This window comes from Hippocampus bargibanti, linkage group LG14 (genome assembly GCF_051943395.1).
Source record: "Hippocampus bargibanti isolate YZ-2025 linkage group LG14, ASM5194339v1, whole genome shotgun sequence".
In the NCBI taxonomy this organism is placed as follows: Eukaryota; Metazoa; Chordata; class Actinopteri; order Syngnathiformes; family Syngnathidae; genus Hippocampus; species Hippocampus bargibanti.
In genome coordinates this window covers 20,580,443-20,599,183 of record NC_142747.1, presented here as the reverse complement: position 1 = coordinate 20,599,183, position 18,741 = coordinate 20,580,443, and the positions used below count along the sequence as shown (strand labels likewise).

The 18,741-nt window shown below is 41.0% G+C and overlaps 1 protein-coding gene and 1 long non-coding RNA gene across 2 annotated transcripts in view; one reads left to right on the top strand and one right to left on the bottom strand.

The window, feature by feature from the left end:
* The first annotated feature begins 2,031 nt into the window (after positions 1-2,031).
* LOC148888805 (uncharacterized) lies at positions 2,032-13,444 on the top strand. The gene is made up of 3 exons (XR_016117176.1): positions 2,032-2,356; positions 5,464-5,804; positions 12,618-13,444. It is a non-coding gene; the product is annotated as an uncharacterized LOC148888805 (long non-coding RNA).
* Positions 13,445-14,509: 1,065 nt separating this feature from the next.
* Positions 14,510-18,741, bottom strand: part of sorl1 (sortilin-related receptor, L(DLR class) A repeats containing) — a 41,996-nt gene continuing 37,764 nt past the window's right edge. The window contains exons 47-48 of the mRNA XM_089013160.1: positions 17,797-18,009; positions 14,510-17,522 (exon numbers count right to left, since the gene is read on the bottom strand). Coding sequence (XP_088869286.1) covers positions 17,455-17,522; positions 17,797-18,009 — 281 coding nt within the window. The 3' untranslated portion in view covers positions 14,510-17,454. The remainder of the gene's footprint in view (positions 17,523-17,796; positions 18,010-18,741) is intronic.

The window sequence follows — 18,741 nt, the reverse complement described above, 5'->3', positions numbered from 1 at the left end:
TTTGTGGAGCCTGATTGATGGGATATTTTAACCTTGCAGTCTACACTCTGCCTTTGAACTATCAAAGTTGAAACGAGTCCAAACGTCACTGTTTTCTATCCATTTTGTCACTCTCTCTCTGCTGTCTGCCTGTCTCTTTAATGTTTAAACCACACCCCCCTCACTGCTGCGTTCTTGACCAATCACGTGGCTTTAACCGAAGACTGGGGGCGGGGAATAGAGGACCAAAACAGTTTTGTTGTGAGAAGAACGGGCTCGTTGGTGAACGACACATCACTCATTGAGGCGTGTATCATGAAAAATAGTTTGTATGCCAAGGTAAAATTTTCATATATTAAATGTTCGTAAATCGAAAAGTCCGTAAGCGAATGGGTTCGTAAGCCGAGCTATCACTGTATGTGAAGAAGGGCGTCTGATTTAAAATCGGAGACAATAAGGAGAAGAATGGAAAAAGGGCAACGCGATAACAGAGCACTTGTCTTGCTCTCCTCCGTAGCTCATTCCAGGCTACAGTTGGTTGGACGTCATCTCTCTCTCCCGATTTCTACAACTAACCCTCCCCCCCTCCCCCGTCATCCCTCCCCCCAACACACCAAAGCCCGAGGGGAGCCAATGGAGATTAGATGTAACCTCCATAAACCAAAGCACATCATGTTTCTGCGACTCCATCTCGCTCAAACGCTGTCGGGATTGATGTCGGTCAGCCCGAAGGAGAACGAAGAGAAAGAAAATAAACGAGAGAAAGCAAGCGAGAAAGAAATTGTGTTTACAGAAGGGAGCCCAGGATTTATTTTTTCCAAGGGTGCTAATCTGACAATGGCAAGGTGAAGAGAGAGGAAAAAAAAAAAATGAGCCTAGTTCCTCCACCTTCTTCCTTTCTTTCTTTCTTTCTTTCTTGACCTCATTCCCTCACTCATTTGATATGGAAGAAAGAGCGGGCCTCTTGCTGTAACTGATTGCAGCTGGGGAGGCAAATTAATGCATAATATTCCTTTTCTGACTGTTTTTTGAAATTTTATTTTGTGTTGGAAGGACTTCCGTACAAGTTGCGTCCATAATTTGTAAAATGACTTCAAATGACTTCTACTGAGCGTATTTGACAAAGATTCCACCGCATATTCCGGAAGTCTTGTTTTTGACTTGGTGACGACTCCTCACCCTACGTCACTGAAGGAACGCCCCTGACCGAGAAAGCGACACACAATGCATTTTGGGTACTTTTTTTTTTAGAATTAGTTAGATTTGATTCGCTACATTCGCTATGAGGTTTGCACAGACTACATTTAATATTTTAGTATATTTGGCCCAAACACTGCCTCTAAATGCTCCTGGCCCAGCCCCTCTATCAAAAAAATTGCCCACCCCTACCCTAACCCTAATCCCGAAACCTCACCCCTAATCCTAACAAACTTTCCAAAAGATTTTCCACACTGTCTACAGCAATCTAGAGGACACTCTCACAATAATAATAATAATAGTAATAATAATAATTTAATAATAAAATACAGTAAAGTCTCGTTATATCGATATGGGTTACATGGATAGTACTGCTTATTACGATACTATTTCTATGAACGCAAGGAGAAAATTTACATTCCGCAGGATCGGATATATCGATAGTCCGGTTATATCGATATTTTTTCCGACTCCCGAGAATATCGATATCACGAGACTTTACTCTAATAATAATAATAATAATAATAATAATACATGACAGCACAAATTTAGCCATTTTTGTGTTTACTCTAAGTGTGTTTAACTTTCAACTGCATGTGTGTGTGTATTGTATCCCATAACCCCCGTTGTCTGCATACTGGTATGCTTGACTGGCACCGTGCAGCCGGCGACAAGCGCTCATGCGGTTGCTCGATACTCACTCATTTCGCCCCCCCCTTCTCTCCACCATTTTTTTCCGATGTCTGCCGCTTGTGTATCACTTCCACCTATTTTCCAGAAAGAGGAATTACATCCTTTCATCTCCCTCTCTCTCGTTCCCTGCGAATGAGTGAGAGAGGCACCAAAGATAGAGAGGTAGAGCATACACATGGTCCATTCCGGCTGGGTCTGGCGCCCATGTCATGCCTCTCGTTGGTTTTTATCGTGGCTAACTGACCGCCAGCAACCCGCTGGAAACAATGGCCGCCCCCTTCTGGTGACGTGGTTCTTTTTTTTTCCAAAGCAAACTTCTCTGGATCCTGTCTGGAATCCCCCCCCTCCCCCACCACCACCGCCACCCTCCCCTGCCGTGCCGCTGTAACTTTCAATCTCAGCTTTCTCTCCCTTTGCCTGTTTTTCTTCTTCCTCCTCCGAGCTGGAAGACCAAAAAGCAGGAGGCTCCTCCGCTTGAGAAAAGAAGGTCAGTGACTAGCCAAAAACGCTACGATCTGCGTTTTCTCACTTCCATCTCAGCTTCCCATCTGTTTCCTGCGCTTGAGACCACCGGGGTTGATGATGACGATGATCGTGGCACCGTCGAGTACGCTGATCTGGCTTGCTTGCGTTCAGCGTTCGCTAAGACGAGCTTTGACGGAGCGACCGATGGTTTTAAACGCCGCCGGTGAACACGCCGGGTCGGCTGCTCGGGTGTATTTGGCAGATTTGTGGAGTCCCGAGTTCGGGTTTTCACTTTTGTCCGCAGGTTTAGGTCATCCCCCATCGGCGTCGTCGTGACTTGACGTCGTTCGATTGTGCGGTTGTCGAATACGTACGAGGTCTTCGGCATGCCGGATTTGCTACCTGATAGAGGGACGTGTTGTATTGTTCGTCTGAAGAAGGGGGGAGGGAGAGAGGTGGGGCGGAAGAGGGGGTAAGGGGGGCAATCAGGTCAATGTTGTGTCTGGCAAGCAGTTGCACTTGACGTTGGATTTGTTCACAATCACAATCCAGAGGGAGCAAAACGGTGGTCAATGGATAACGAAGACATGAGCAAAGCTAGGGTCAGTGTCTCAAAACCCTCCCTTGGTCCTCGTTTCACTTTGCAACTTTGGATTTCAAAGAGCTACAGAGTAGGAGGCTGGAGAGGACATGGGTGTCTCTCTCCGTCCCTGAGACCCTAACTTGTGACGTTGTGCTTTCATGTCCACGGGTTAGGCTCTCGGGATCAGAGAGGGCTCTGCCGACGCCGCCATCGCCGTTCCCCCAGCCGCCATTCAAACAATGAGCATCCGTGGCGACGCTCGGTTTGGCCTTTGCTCTTATCAGACTGCCGCACTTTGGAAAACCCGAGCCAGATAGCGATTGCTTTCATGTCCACGGGTTTGGCTCTCGGGATCTGAGAGGGGTCCGCCGACGCCGCCATTCAAACAAACAATGATGAATATTTTGGTCCTGGGCTACCAACCACGGTGGCGTTTGGTCTTATCAGACTGCCGCACATTGAAAAACCCGAGCTAGATAGCGATTTCGTCGGCCATCGTCGTGCAGCCCTTTGGAGGTTCTGTGGCATTTTCTACATCCAAGCTGGAAATGAAAAGACTTTGTTTTCTTGTTTGGATTTGGTGTCACATTTCGTGACATGAAATACAGTAAAGTCTCGTTATATCGATATTCAAGGGAGTCCGAAAAAATATCGATATAACTGGGACTATCGATATATCCGACCCTGTTTGCATGTAATTTTCTCCGTGCGTTCATAGAAATAGTATCGATATAACCAGGACTATCGATATATCCGATATCGATATAACGAGACTTTACTGTAGATCTTTAAAAATCGGAAATTCTATCGCTATAATTGATGAAAAGGTTTCTTCAGCCGTCATCTGTACTTCTTTGAAGGTGTCGGACGTTTCCTTCTTATCCAAGATGCTTCTTCAGCGAACTAAAGTCTCACTAGTAGTTGGTTTGAAAGGGGAGTAAAAGAAGCAATTTTCATAAAACAGCTAAATCCTTCACTAAACCGATATGATGGTGGGGTGAGGTTCAATTTGTATCGTTCAACAGTCTGCTTAGGCAACATTGGATTAGTAATGCTGATGAGGTGATACCAGGGCAAATAGGGCAATCAGGCTACTCGTTAAGTCAGGACAATAGGAACAATCAATGGAGCCGCAGCGAGTAGTCCTCTGCTCCCCCCAACCTGAGAGCAGGGACCTATCATAGCAGAGTACGGCACCGCCATGTCTGGACAGTAGGGATATATATATATAGGGCCCAAACTACCAGTAAGACTTTACTTTGCTGACGAAGCCTCTTGGATAAGAAGCGAAACGTCCGACACCTTGAAAGAAGTACAGATGACGGCAGAAGAAACCTTCTCATCGATGGACCACTCCTGTACGACTGAGAGCTTACACAAACTATAATTACAAAAGCAGAATTGGATGCGCCTTATGCGGACCTTTTACACAAGTTGATCCCAAAATACTTCACAGTTGGTTTAGCAAAATGAGCACCACCGTTTCTTATTCTTGATTGACGTGCTCGTTCGTTCACGTGGACGACTTGAGAGCAGCACAGAGTCATGTTGAGAGCGTGCGTGACCATGACAGCTCTGGACGTGATGTGCTTGACCTCAGTGAACCTTCTGCACCGTTCAAGACGACAAATCCGAGCTGGGCACACGCCCCGTTAGCGTACCGCCGCTAACGGGCTTTTCCGGTCACATCGTATTTTTTCTTTTGACGCTTGTGTTCAAATGCACGTTCATTCACTTTAGCTTGTCGGTCCCTTTTTTTTCGTGGGGTTTTTAGCGAGGTGCCATTTTGCAGCTTTTGTGGAGTCGATATTGATGTTGATTGATCAGTCCAGACATTTTCTATTTATTTATTTATTTATTTATTCATCTATTTCTTCATCTATTTATGTATTCATGTATTTATTTATCTGTGTATTTGTTTATTCATTCATTCATTTGTTTGTTGGTTGTAGTTATTGATTATGATTTATTTATTTATTTACTTATTCATTCGACATTATTTATTTGTTTATTTGTTCATTTATATATTTATTAGTTTATTAGTTTATTGGTTTAATTATTCATTTTTATTTATTTATTCATTCATTTATTGATGTGTTTATTTATTGACTGATTTATTTATTTATTTCTTTATTTATTTATTTATTTATTTATTTATTTATTTACTTATGTATCTGTGTATTAATTAATTAATTTGTTGGTTGCATTCATTCATTGGTTGCATTCATTCATTCATCCGCTGGTTGCATTTATTTATTTATTTATTCGTTCGTTTTTTCATTCATTCATTCATTCATCTGTGTATTTATTTATGTGTTTATTTATTTATTCCTTAATTTATTTTTTGTTGTATGTATTATTTATTCATTCATTTATTTATTTTTTTTGTATTTATTTAGTTATCATTCATTCATTCATCTGTGTATTCATGTATTTATTGACTTATTTATTCGTGTATATTTTTAATCATTGATTCATGTATGTATTTCTGTATTTATTTATGTATGAATGTATTGAAGCCTCCTTTATCTGTCTCCTTTTCCCAGCCGCCTCTCTGCATCCAAATTGGATGTTGTTTTTTTCTTCAGCTCGGTGAAAAAAAATCACCTGAAGCGACTTTCGAGTGTCGCTGATAAGCTTGGAGCAGCTCCTTTCTTTTTCCATTGTTGTGTGGCCGAGAAAGAGCGAGAGAGCAGCGGGAGTCGCCAGAGCGAGCTTATCGCCGCCACAATAAGCTCCTTTATCAAGCCAACGTTCTCCTCGATTGAATTTTTCACAAAAAGTGGATTGGAGCGTGTCATCTATCTTCTGATTGGATGGAAATCATGCACCTGGGGAAGCCCATTTCATCATTTCATCGCGCATTTCAGTCGGATTGATTTCAAAGGTGAAGGAAGCCGTTTGTTTTTGAGGGCAGAGCTGATGATCGTACAGCGATACCTTGGCGTACGAACTTCATTGGTTCCCAGACAGAGTGTGTAAGGCCAAAAGTGTGCATCCCAAAAATTAGTTCACTCAACCCCGAAGTAACTCAAATAGATAGAAAGCTAGCTGGCTAGCTAATAAATAGCTAATAGAGAGCCAGGTTGCCAGCTAACAGCCAGCCAGCGAGACAGCTAATAACGAGATAGCTCGATAGCTAATAGCTAGCCAACAGATAGCCAGCCAAATAAATCCATCAAATGTCATCTACGCTATATATAGCACTTTCACAACAGCTGTAACAAAGCACTTCACATTATAGTCAACACAAACACAACATATACACATATACGTACGTATATACACATATACATATATACATATGTATACAGACATATACATGTTGACTTTGACACCTGTGCCTTACACAATGCAAAAGGGTGGTTCTGAGGTGCTTTTATATTTTACGCTTCTTGGCACAATGTTGCCGATTTGGGGTTATGTGTGTCCTCGTTGACCTGGAAAATATATCATGTGACCATTCCGAACAGATAAAATCCTGGCTTAACAACGCCCCCCCCCCCCCCCAACCCCTTCGCACTCGCCGTCCTGGCAGTAGTAGCACGGCAGCACACTGCTCTATTTTCCACTTTGGGTTTGCTCCGATAACAATAAACAATGTTATCGTTTCATTGTTTCTTTTTTTGTTTGTTGAGGTTTGTCCCTTCGATCCAACACCTGGTCAAATATTGTAAGATCAAAATCTGTTTTGTTTATTGGAGATATTATAGATCCAGCCTCACTGGGAATTGATGGCACCCAAAATGCATGTCAACAAAACAAAAGTCCCAAGCATCAATAGTGACGGAAACAAAAAGACATGTGACATCGAATGGTCTACAGTGTTTGATTGATAAACTAACAAATTAACTACCCAACTAGGTAACTACCGATCCATGGAACTGTATAGTGCAACTTAGCAGTTTTTTTTTTTTTTGACGACGATACTAGTGCAGCGTGTTCTACCGGAAACAAATTCCTTGTGTGTTCTACATACTTGGCAATAAAGATGATTCTGATTCTGATTCTGATTCTGATCTAACTAGCTAAGTAAGCAACTAGCCAACCAACTAGCTAAGTAACTGGCCAACTAACTTGTTAACTAACTAACCAACCAAATAGTTAACTAACTAAAAAACTAACTAACTAACTAACTGACTAACTTAATAAGTAATTTGTTATCTAGCGAACTGACGAACCAACTAACCAAATAACTAATTCACAAACCACCTAAACAATTAGCTAACTAGCCAGCTAACTAGATAACCAACTAACTACACAATTAGATAACCAACTAACTAGTTAAGTAACTAGCAGCACTAACGTGTTAACTAAATAATCAACAAACTAGCTCACGAGCTAACCAAATAACTAAATGACTTACAAAGTAATTTATTATCTAATTCACGAACCAACTAACTGATGAACAAACCACCTAAACAATTAGCTAACTAGCTAACTAACCAGATAACCAACTAACGAACTAACAAACTGACTGTCTAACTAACTAATTATTTAATTAACTAAGCATCTGAATGGCTAACTAGCAAACTAACCAACTGAGTGACTAACGAACTATTTAAATAATTAACTAAGTATCAAAGTGGCTAACTAGCTTATTAACTAGCTTACTAACTGACTAACTAACTCATTATATAATTAACTAAACACCTAACTGACTGACTAACTAACTAACTGGCTGACTAACTAACTGCTAGCTAAGTAACTAGCCATACAGACAGCTATCCAGCCAGCTAGCTAGATCTTTGTGTTGTCATATTATTTTGTTTTTTTTTGCCGACCTTTACAGCAGATAATTTCTTTTTCTACTTCTTCCTTTCCTTTCCTTTTACTTTGATTACTTTGCTGCTGTGAAATGGTCAATTTCTCCACTGCGAGACGACTAAAGGCGAAATCAATCCAATCCAAAAGGTCGACTTTGATATCAGCGATCACGGTTCTCACGTGGAGTGCCAAGTGGTGTTTATTTTGATTGGTCTTCAGAATTTTGACCTTACTGGCTCCTTCCTTCCTAAAGTTTACACAGCGCTTTGCTTTTACGTAATGGCCTCGAGTTGCCATAGAAACCAGATCTTGGTTCTGCTCTTTTCTTTGTCTTTCTCTCTCTCTGCAGAAAAAAAAATGACAGTTGAATGTGAACTCTGAGCCCCTGGTTTCATTTCATCTCTCCTCGAAGCTCTTGTCACCTCCAGATCGTCTTTTCCTCATCGTCTGACACCCTGCTTTCAGGTTTTTTTTCCTTCCTTTTCTTATAACCTCGGCCGCCTAGCTTCTTGCTTCTTAATCCGCGCTAGCTGAGCCGCCGATTGCTGCGCCTGCACAACAAGGGCTCACTATGACTTTGCGCTTGTGTTTACATTGCTTGTTGTGTTGCCGGCAGTTGTGGAAAATGTGCGCCAGCGTTCACTCAACTTGGAAGTAACTCAAATAGATAGAAAGCGAGCCAGCTAGCTATTAGATAGCCAGCTAGCTAGCTAGCCAATAGATAAGTAATAGAAAGCCAGCTAACCAGCCAGCTAGCTAATAGCTAGCTACCTAGCTGGATAGATAGCTAACAGATAGCCATCCAGCTAGCTAGATAGTTAATAATAATATTACACAGTCACATGAACAGTTTTTCTATGGGTGAGCAGCGGCAGCCATCCGTGCTTTTGATTCACATGGCCACATTATGATTATATTATGATCAGACGACTCCGCCATCCACGGAGGCCTGCTAGCCTTCTTGTCGCTAAAGTTTGAGGGAAAACTTTGATGGTTTTCTTTAGCAGCACATCATGTATCATCAAAGCTGGGATTAATCTTTTTTTTTGTCATGGTCTTGGCTGCTGTCGGAAGATTTAAGCTTATTAGCTCCAAGAACAGGGGGAAGCGAGTTTTGAACTGATGTATGGCAGACTTCAAAGATGGCTTAATCTCTCAGTACACATGCCCTATACGGGCTATTTATACTGACAAGTCATGTTTCTTTCAAAAGACTTCCTTTTGCCACCCTAAAACAGCTTTGGCTATTATTATCATCGGGATGTCTAGACAGACGTTAACGCTAACGTTAATTGAACAATAGGACCCTTCCTTCTTCACAAACTTTGTCAGTTAGAAGGACAGTTTTTGCCACCAGGCAGTCAGGAGACTCAACTCCCTCCCAGCCCTGCCCCCCCTGCCTCTTCCCACTGCCACGCTCACCGAACTCTGAGTGACACCGAACTCTATTTTTTTCATTTTTTTTCCAGACGACAGTGAGAGTTTCAACTTTGATAGTTCAAAGACAGAGTGCAGACTGCAAGGTTAAAATATCCCATCAATCAGGCTCCACAAACAACCCGCACAAGCCATCCGTACACTTGATGTAAAAAGCTATCAACCCAGCTAAACAGAATACAATTGATGAGGAACAAGGTAAAATTATCGCAGAGAAAGCACCTAGAAGGGATCGTTTCTCAAGATGGTGAAAGAAGAAGGCTACGTTCCTCATACAGTGTTTAATGCTGATGAAACCGGTCACTCCATTCCATCAAGTCATCAACGACCATCACAAAGGTAAATAAAGCGACTTTATTATACAGTACAGTTAATTTATTTAATTATAATACCAGAGCACATTTATTATACATGAAATAAGGTATATTTTGTGTAGTTTTAAGTAAGGCGTAGAAAATTAGAAAGTAGAAAATGATGTTTTATGGGGACCTGGGAACAGATTATTCTCATTTTAATGGTTTCCCATGGGAAATTAATTTTTGGGATACACACTTTTCACCTTACACACTCTGTCTGGGAACCAATTAAGTTTGTAAGCCAAGGTATCGCTGTACAGTGCCTAAAAATTTGGAATGCCGTGTGTGGCATGGAGCGATCAAAGGTGGCCACATTGGTAGCTTTTCAAAAGACCCTTTTGGGGAAGGAAAAAAAAAGTCTGTGCGTGCTGGAGGGGAAAGAAAATGTTTAAAGAAGGAAGCAGCCAAGTGTAAAAGACTGTGTAAGTCTCTCCCACTGTTTTTTTTTTTTTTTTTTTTTTTTTTTTGGGGGGGTGATTCTAAGAGGCTTATTATCTCCGTGTAAAATGGCCGAACAAGCAGAACATTTGCTCTCTCTCTCTCTCTCTCTCATACTTTCTTCATCTCGGAAGTTGGTTCCCACCAGCCGGACAAAACATTAGCCAAGCGGAGAAGGTATTGTTGGAGGGGAGGATTTGCTCAACCTGAAACTACGCACACTTGAAAGGAGCTCCCGAGGAGTGTGAGGAGGAACCCTAAAGTCCCCCCTGTGGGCTACAACCATTATGGCTGCCACAGTCCACAAGATGAATTTTGTCCGCACGACACAGTCAAAGGAATTGTTTTCAACCTACAGAAATATATCTCGATATCTATATTTGTCGAGATTCTTTCGGCACTTTGCTGCTATTTACATTTCTCCAGTGTGAGACTAATAAAGGCTAATCTAGCCATCTATTCATACATCTAGCTGGCTATATTTCTAACTAGCTAGCTTTCTAACTAGCTAGCTTTCGATCCATCCGTCCATCTAGCTGGCTATATTTCTCACTATCTAGCTTTCTATCTAGCTAGCTAGCTTTCTATCCACCCAACCATCGAGCTAGCTAGGTTTCTAACTAGCAAGATTTCTATCTAGCTAGCTTTCTATCTATTTAGCTTTCTATTCATCCATCCAGCTGGCTACATTTCTAACTATCTATCTATCTATCTATCTATCTATCTATCTATCTATCTATCTATCTATCTATCTATATTTCTAACTAGCTAGCTTTCTATCTAGCCATCCAGCTAGCTAGCTTTCTAGCTTTCTATCTATCTATCTATCTAGCTATATTTCTAACTAGCTAGCTTTCTAATTAGCTAGCTTTCTATCTAGCCATCCAGCTAGCTAGCTTTCTAGCTTTCTATCTATCTATCTATCTATCTATCTATCTATCTATCTATCTATCTATCTAGCTGGCTATATTTCTAACTAGCTAGCTTTCTAATTAGCTAGCTTTCTATCTAGCCATCCAGCTAGCTAGCTTTCTATTTAGCTTTCTATCCATTTATCCATTTATCCATCTATTCACCTATCCATCCTGCTAGTCACCGCTACCATATCCCATTGGTAGCGGTTAGCGCAAACTACTCTTTGATATTTTTCTAATGGTTAAAAAAAAAGATTGAAATGGGTTGAAAAAGAAAATAAAAGAAAACAATAGCGATTTTTCCAAGTCTTCAACCTGACCCAAATGTCAGGTTAAGTTATCAATCATGTGAAAGTGTACAAACGCAAATTTCAAAGAGCCGAAAATCGTAACGATCGTGCGATAGGGCGTCAAGTGCGACTTCTTCATCTGCTCTGAAAGTGTGCGGGTGTGCGGAGGTTTTATTGTGGGGCGGCTGAGGGCGATGAGCCGATGGCATCTGAAGGCTATTAGCATGGGAGGCTATTCGTGCGGGGGGCTTGGGGGAGGGGGGGGGTACATTCCGGAACTGGCCAGCCAATACAAACACTCAGCTTGCAATAATGAGGTGTGACTTGACTTCGTTGTTACCATGGAGATCCAAAACCGGTCAATGTCACTCTCTCACTCATTCTGTGGACATGTATAGTATGTATATTTATGTATAACGTGTACATGAGTTTAGCGATAGTATCTACCTCTCTATCTATAGCTAGCTAGCTAGCTTCCAAATCTATATCTATCCATCCATCCACCGTATCTACCTACCGTACCTACCTACGTACCGTACCTATCGTACCGTACCTACCCTACCTACCTACCTACCTACCGTACCTACCTACCGTACCTACCGTGCCTACCTACCTACCGTACCTACCTACCTACCTACCTACCGTGCCTACCTACCTACCTACCTACCTACCGTACCTACCTACTACCGTACCTACCTGCCGTTCCTACCTACCGTACCTAGCTGCCGTACCTACCGACCTACCGTACCTACCTACCTACCTACCGTACCTACCTACCGTATCTACCGTACCTACCGTACCTACCGTACCTACCAACTACCGTACCTACCCTACCTACCTACCTACCTACCTACCTATCTATCTATCCATATCAATTGCAAAGTGGATCTTTTACATCCTTTCGCCTGTTTTATTAAAAGCATTTACGATGTCACCGGTACCGACCTGGAGCTTCTTGACACCAAAGGTACCTTCCGCACTCCCGTCCGGCCCATCTTGTGGTTCTTTCCAAGCGTTGCCGTCTTTCCCTTTTGGTCTCTCTTGGCCTCAGAGTGAAGGCTCTCAGCTGAGCTCCAGCCGACACAAAAGGACCTGAACATTCCAGCTGTCTGCCTTTAATCCAGTGTGTCAACTTGCGTTAAGTGTTGCACTGTGATATCTCAGGCCGCAAAGCGACAAGGGATATATATATATATATGTATATCTGTCAGATAAAAAAATACAAACAGGAAAGAATCATTTCTCTTTCGGAATAAAGCCACCACACACATTCACAGATTAGCTTGTGGTCGATCTGATGAGTGACTTTTTTTTTTGTATTATACATGCATGTTTGTCTTTTTTTGGTGTGGTATAGGAGGGTGACCCCGACGTGACTGCTAATATGATGTCATCATACTCACTTCCAACCAAATAGGAATTCAACGGAGAAGCTGAGAAGACTAGACTAGCGTGTGGCATAATGTGAGGCTAATTTAGCATGTCCGCTCCTCCTCAGGTTGCTGCTCTCAGGTTGGGGGGAGCAGAGGACGACTCCCTGCAGCTCCACTGATATTGTCCTGACTAACGACTGGCCTGATTGCCCCACTTGCTCCGGTATCAATTCAATGCTTAAAGACGAAAACACACATCTGGAAGTAGGTCAACAGGGGGAAAAAAAACAATTAAAGGATAGCCCAGAATGGACTGAAAGATCTACGCAATGAAATTGAGAACAATGGCGCTTGGAAATCCATTATTCTGTTTCTAATTCTAAACGTCCGACTTTTGTTTGCGTGTGCAGAGAAGTCAGCAAAGGCCCTGAGAGAAGGCTACAGGTTGCCTTTCACTTGTGTTTGTTTCAAATACTTTGGTCTTGGTATGTCATTGTGCTTTTCAAGGAAGATCAAACGTTTGATCTGTTGGGGTTTTTTTTCCTCGAAAAGTCACTCTGCTATACGTAGAACCAGAAGCAAAAAAAATAAAGGATGAAGAAAAAGGGTAAGAAACATACTGAACCAAGCTGGGAGGGAGTGGAGAGACGCTGAACACAGTAGCCGTTGTGTGGATGAAGGGCGAACTTGGCACAAACGCGAGGTGGTCTGTAAGAGTATCCCGTCTTCTCAATACCGTCTTTGTCCTCACAACGCACACGGTGACACCGAGAATGCACATGCGGCAACACCTGGTTCCTCAAATGCTCTTTGCTCCCACTTCTAGAACAAATGACAACAGTGCAGAATGTTCTGCAGAATTTAGTAAAAAAAAAACATTTTCCAGTGTATAAGGCACACCGGAGTACAGTGATATATTGGCTTACAAACTTAATTCGTTCCCAGAGTGTGTAAGGCGAAAAGTGTGTATCCCAAAAATTAATTTGCCATAGGAAACCATTAAAATGAGAATAATCCATTCCCAGGTCCCCATAAAACATACTTTCTACTTTCTAAGCCTTGAAACTACACTTTTTTGTCCTCTATTCCCCCCCCCCAGTCTTCGGTTAGAGCCACGTGATTGGTCAAGAATGCAACAGTGGGGGGGGGGGGGGGGGTTTAAACATTAAAGAGACATGCAGTCGACAGTGAGAGTTTCAACTTTGATAGTTAAAAGGCAGAGTATAGACTGCAAGGTTAAAATATCAATCAGGCTCCACAAACAACCCACACGGGCCATCTGTACACTTGATGCAAAAAGCTATCAACCCAGCTAAACAGAACACAATTGATGAGGAACTAGATACAATTATCGCAGAGAAAGCACGACACCTCAAGATGGTGAAAGAAGAAGGCTACGTTCCTCATCAAGTGTTTAATGCTGATGAAACCGGCCAATTCATTCCATCAAGCCATCAACGACCATCACGAAGGTCAATAAAACGACTTTATGATACAGTAGTTTATTTCTTTAATTATAATACCAGAGCACATTTATTCTACATAAAATAAGGTATATTGTGTGTAGTTTTAAGGCTTAGAAAATTAGAAAATTATGTTTTATGGGGACCTGGGAACGGATTATTCTCATTTTAATGGTTTCTTATGGGAAATAATTTTTTGGGATACACACTTATCGCCTAACACACTCCGCCTGGAAACCAATTAAGTTCGTAAGACAAGGTATCACTGTTTGTTATATATGGAAAACATTTTTCATTCATTGGGGGAGCACCTAATAGTCCGGTGCGCCTTATACACCGGAAAATCCGGTATGTTTTGGGATTTCGAGGCCACAAAAGGCCGATTTTGTCGTTTTGGCTCATGAGCAGTTCCACTCGTAAGTAGCATTTCATTGAAGCCCTCCACCAAGATTCGAAGTGCTGCTCAAAGTATCTACTGCCCCCTGGTGGATTATGTAAGCACAGCACTGGCTCGCTCTGGCCACTAGATACGTATTCAAGTGTAAAGATAAACGTAATTGTAATCACTTTTATTTCAGCATAAGTGGTTTTTGAAAACATCTCACACTGTTAAACATTTTTCTTACGCCGCGCTAAGCAAACAAACATCGATTCCATCAAAAATGAACAAGGCCAAATAACATTTTTTTGAAGCAAACTTTTTTTTAACAGAGTTGAGAAAGACAGGTGTTGTGAAAATGGCTACAAACAATAATTACACGAGTTTTAAAAGCTTCGAAGTATCTCTCTCTACATCTCATTTCAAAAGTTGAATTGGAAAGGAGCAGTGATTTGACAAAACGGAACAAAAATCCCCTCCCCCAAAAAAGCATCATCGCTATCTACTTTTTGTGACTGCGTGGACGCATACGTGTTTGTTTGTTTGTTTGATATTTATGTACATGAATATAAACGCCTACTGAGACTTATAAGGCATTATGTGGTCAGTTGCAATGCAAACACAAATTACAGTGACATAAAAAATGGATTCCAAAAAGCAAACATGAAATTATTACCAGATTTTTTTGGGCATGTCTGTTCTTATAATTGTAACACAGCAAGACATAAAAATAAACAAGTATGTATGTGCAGACCACTGTGGAATGATTGCTTACAGTCTCAACTGTAATAAGAAAGAACTACAGGGTGACCCAAAAAGATGCGTACCCATGAAAATGTCAATTGTGGCTTTGATTAAAAAGCTATTTATTTCAAATTACAACCAGACATGAATCAGTTTATGGAAGACCATTCCCCAGAGTTTCAGCCATTTCCGTCCATTTTTTGTCAATTGATGGCTTACCCAAGATGTGTTCCAAATAATAATAATAATAATAATACATTTATAAGCGCCATTCAAAACACATGCGCCAGCGTTCACTCAACCCAGAAGCAACTCAAATAGATTGAAAGCTAGATATCTAATAGATAACCAGCTAGACAGTTAGCTAACTAGCTAGATAGCCATATAGCTAATAGATAGTCAGCTACATAGCTAGCTAGCTTGCCAGATAGCTAATAGATAGCAAACGGGTAGCAATTAGATAGCCAGCCAGGTAGCTAGCTAATAGATAGCAAATGGATAGCTAGCTAGATAGCAAATGGATAGCAAATAGATCGGCAGCTAGGTAGATAGCTAATAGATAGCAAACAGATAGCCAAATGTCCACCAAGCAAACCTGTACTGGTCTGACAAAGTTGTCAATCACTTTTAAACAAACAAACAAAAACATTGCAGATGAGTACAGGTTTGCTTGCAACCAAATTGGTGGACATTTGGAACACATTTTGGAAAAGCCATCAATTGCCGAAAAATGGACGCAAATGGCTGAAACTCTGGTGAATGGTTTTCCATAAACTGAATCACGTGTGGTTGTAATTTGAAATAAATAGCTTTTTAATCAAAGCCACAATTGAAATTTCTATGGGTATGCATCTTTTTGGGTCACACTCTACATAAAAGTCACTGGTATTCATCACACAATGAGATGAGTATTAAATACATTCATGAAGATTTCTTTAAAAAAAAAAAAAATCAAGTAGAAAGTTTTTTTTTATGTATTTGGGTACTTTAGACGCTATAAAACGTGTTTCTGATGTCAGTTAGGAAACAAAAAACATGGTGTCGGTTGTCCTTTAATTTGAACTGAACGTGTAACTGAACCGTTAGCAATATATTGCCCAATGCTAATCCGCCATATAATAGACAGTATATGCGTTATATGAATCAATATGTAACGAAATATGAGGATGATTACGGTGCGTGATGCTTTCGCTGGTACCCTAAAACAATTCCCTGAGAACTCCAAAGACTACATTAATGGCAAAACAAAAATATACAAAAAAAAAATCAATTGGTGCATGTTTTAAAAATCCAAATATACAGTATACCCTTACAAAATAAAACGGTTGCAGTATTCCAAATATAAGATGTATTAAAAGCCAATATGTACACACGGATCGTTGCTTAAAAGGGGATGATGATCAACTTCCTAAAAGTCGGAATTAATCCAATCGTTTTGGCACGTGGCAATGTACAAACGTGGTGCTGGTAGGGGGGGGGAGTGTATCATTATAAGGTGATGAGTAATCAGAGACATGGATCATTCAAATTCTACAGATGATAATCAGCTGACTCGTCTGACTGTGGTCCAACTGGGCATCAAAACTGGATGGAGGGCGACAAAGCTCCGTGTAAGGAATTAATCAGCCTGTGGAAACGGGATGATTAATTTCTTACACGGAGCTTTGTCGCCCTCTTCTGCCTCTTTTTTGGCTGACACAGTTCCCCTCAATGTTGCCTCAAAATGGCACGGAATAAATTCTTTAATGGATTGCAAACATGTATGCTTTCCTCTTCAGAACTATTTGAATCATATTCATAACTGGATGAGTAACAAGAAAGCATCTTCTCCCAATCTGAAGCCATTGTTTTGATTCTCCAGCAATGCAAGACGTCCTGGCGTGACGTCACGAACAAAGGGGGCGGGACCTTCTGAAACTTCTGAAGTTTTGGGACACTTTAACTCATTTTGATTGGTGTTTTGCATTTGACTAAAAATATCATCCTGCGTGTTTTGGCTATTTTAGATGCTAAGAAACGTTTTTCTGATGTCAGTTAGGGGACAAAAAAGTGATGTCGGTTGTCCTTTACGTCTCAGATGCTTATTTTTGCCGTTCAACTAACGGACCACTCCGAAACGGGTGTATCGCTTCACGCCGTAACGTTAAATTCTTCACAGTATGCCTCAATATCTAACACAATCTCCATATATTCTTTTTTTTTTGTCTTCCCTTATAAAAAAATAAGTTATTGCGCATCCAAAAAAAAGTGCATTTGTATCATTGTAAAAATAGCTCTATCTCTTCATTTCTTCATGTTTCGGTGGCTTCCTGTCAGCAGGGTGTGTGGGTGGAGGGGCAGAAGAAAAAAAAGTGGCTGAAAAGGTGCGCGGCGGCGCTAAGCGATGACCATGGGAACGTCGTCGGAGAAGCCGCTGATCATGGGCGCGTCTTCGTCGTCATCCGCTGGGGACAAATCAAGAGCCGTTAAAAGGACAAAACCGATGGGAGGGAGAAATAAAGACCATTTAGGGCAGAGGTCTCAAGAGGGACAAAGTCCGCCCCACGTTTTCCAAGTCTCCTTGTTGCAACACACCTGTTTCCAGACAGCCTCAGGTGCGTTGCAACAGGGAGACTTGGAAAACATGTAGGATTTTCACCCTCGAGGACCGGAATTTGACACCCCTGATTTAGGGATAAAGAGCACGAAAGGAAAAACAAAAGATGGACATTTTCTGACCTAGTTCATCTCCGGAGGAGAAGATGGCAGAACCCAGGCGGGAGTTGTAGTGTGAGTTGGCGAAGGCGGTAAAATTGTTCTGGAGTCGGCGGTGTCGCAGGTAGAGCGCCACCAAGCCGCCGCAGACGGCCAGAAGCAGCAGGAAGAGGACCGGAACCACCACCGCCGCCATGTCCTCAGAGTGGCCTTCGCTCGGTGACGTCTCGCTTGCGTCTTACGAAAAGGGAAATATCACCTTCTTCTCACTTGCGCATCGACGTTAGATAGCGCACAGATGGATAGATAGATAGATAGATAGATCTATAGCTATAGATATATAGAAATATACATCTATAGATCTATATGGGTCCGAGAGGACATTAATTTCATCTGTGCTGTATGTCATGCATATAAGCATATTTGACAATAAAGCTGACTTAGTCTTTGATATATCTGTATAATATATATCTAGAGATAAATATCTATATCTATATCTATCTAGCTATCTATATTATATAGACCGATTTATTTAGATATAAAATAATCATACATTTCATTTACAAGCGCCTTTCAAAACTCTTTACAGTCACAGGTTAGGTTTTTCTGTGGGTGAGTAGATCTATCTATCCGTATAATATATATCTACAGAGAAATAGATCTATATCTATAGACACATACATATATTGATCTATCTACTGTATCAATATATATAACATAGATCTCTATCTTTAGATATATAGACATACATATACACATAGATCTATCTGTATAATAGATATATATATATATATATCAATAGATATATCAATATTTATAGATCTATATTGATAGATATATAGACATATACATATATAGATCTATCTATCTGTATAATATAAATCTATCGATAAATAGATCAATATCTATAGATATAGACGTATGCAAAAATAGATCAATGTAATATATATCTATATATCAATAGATAGA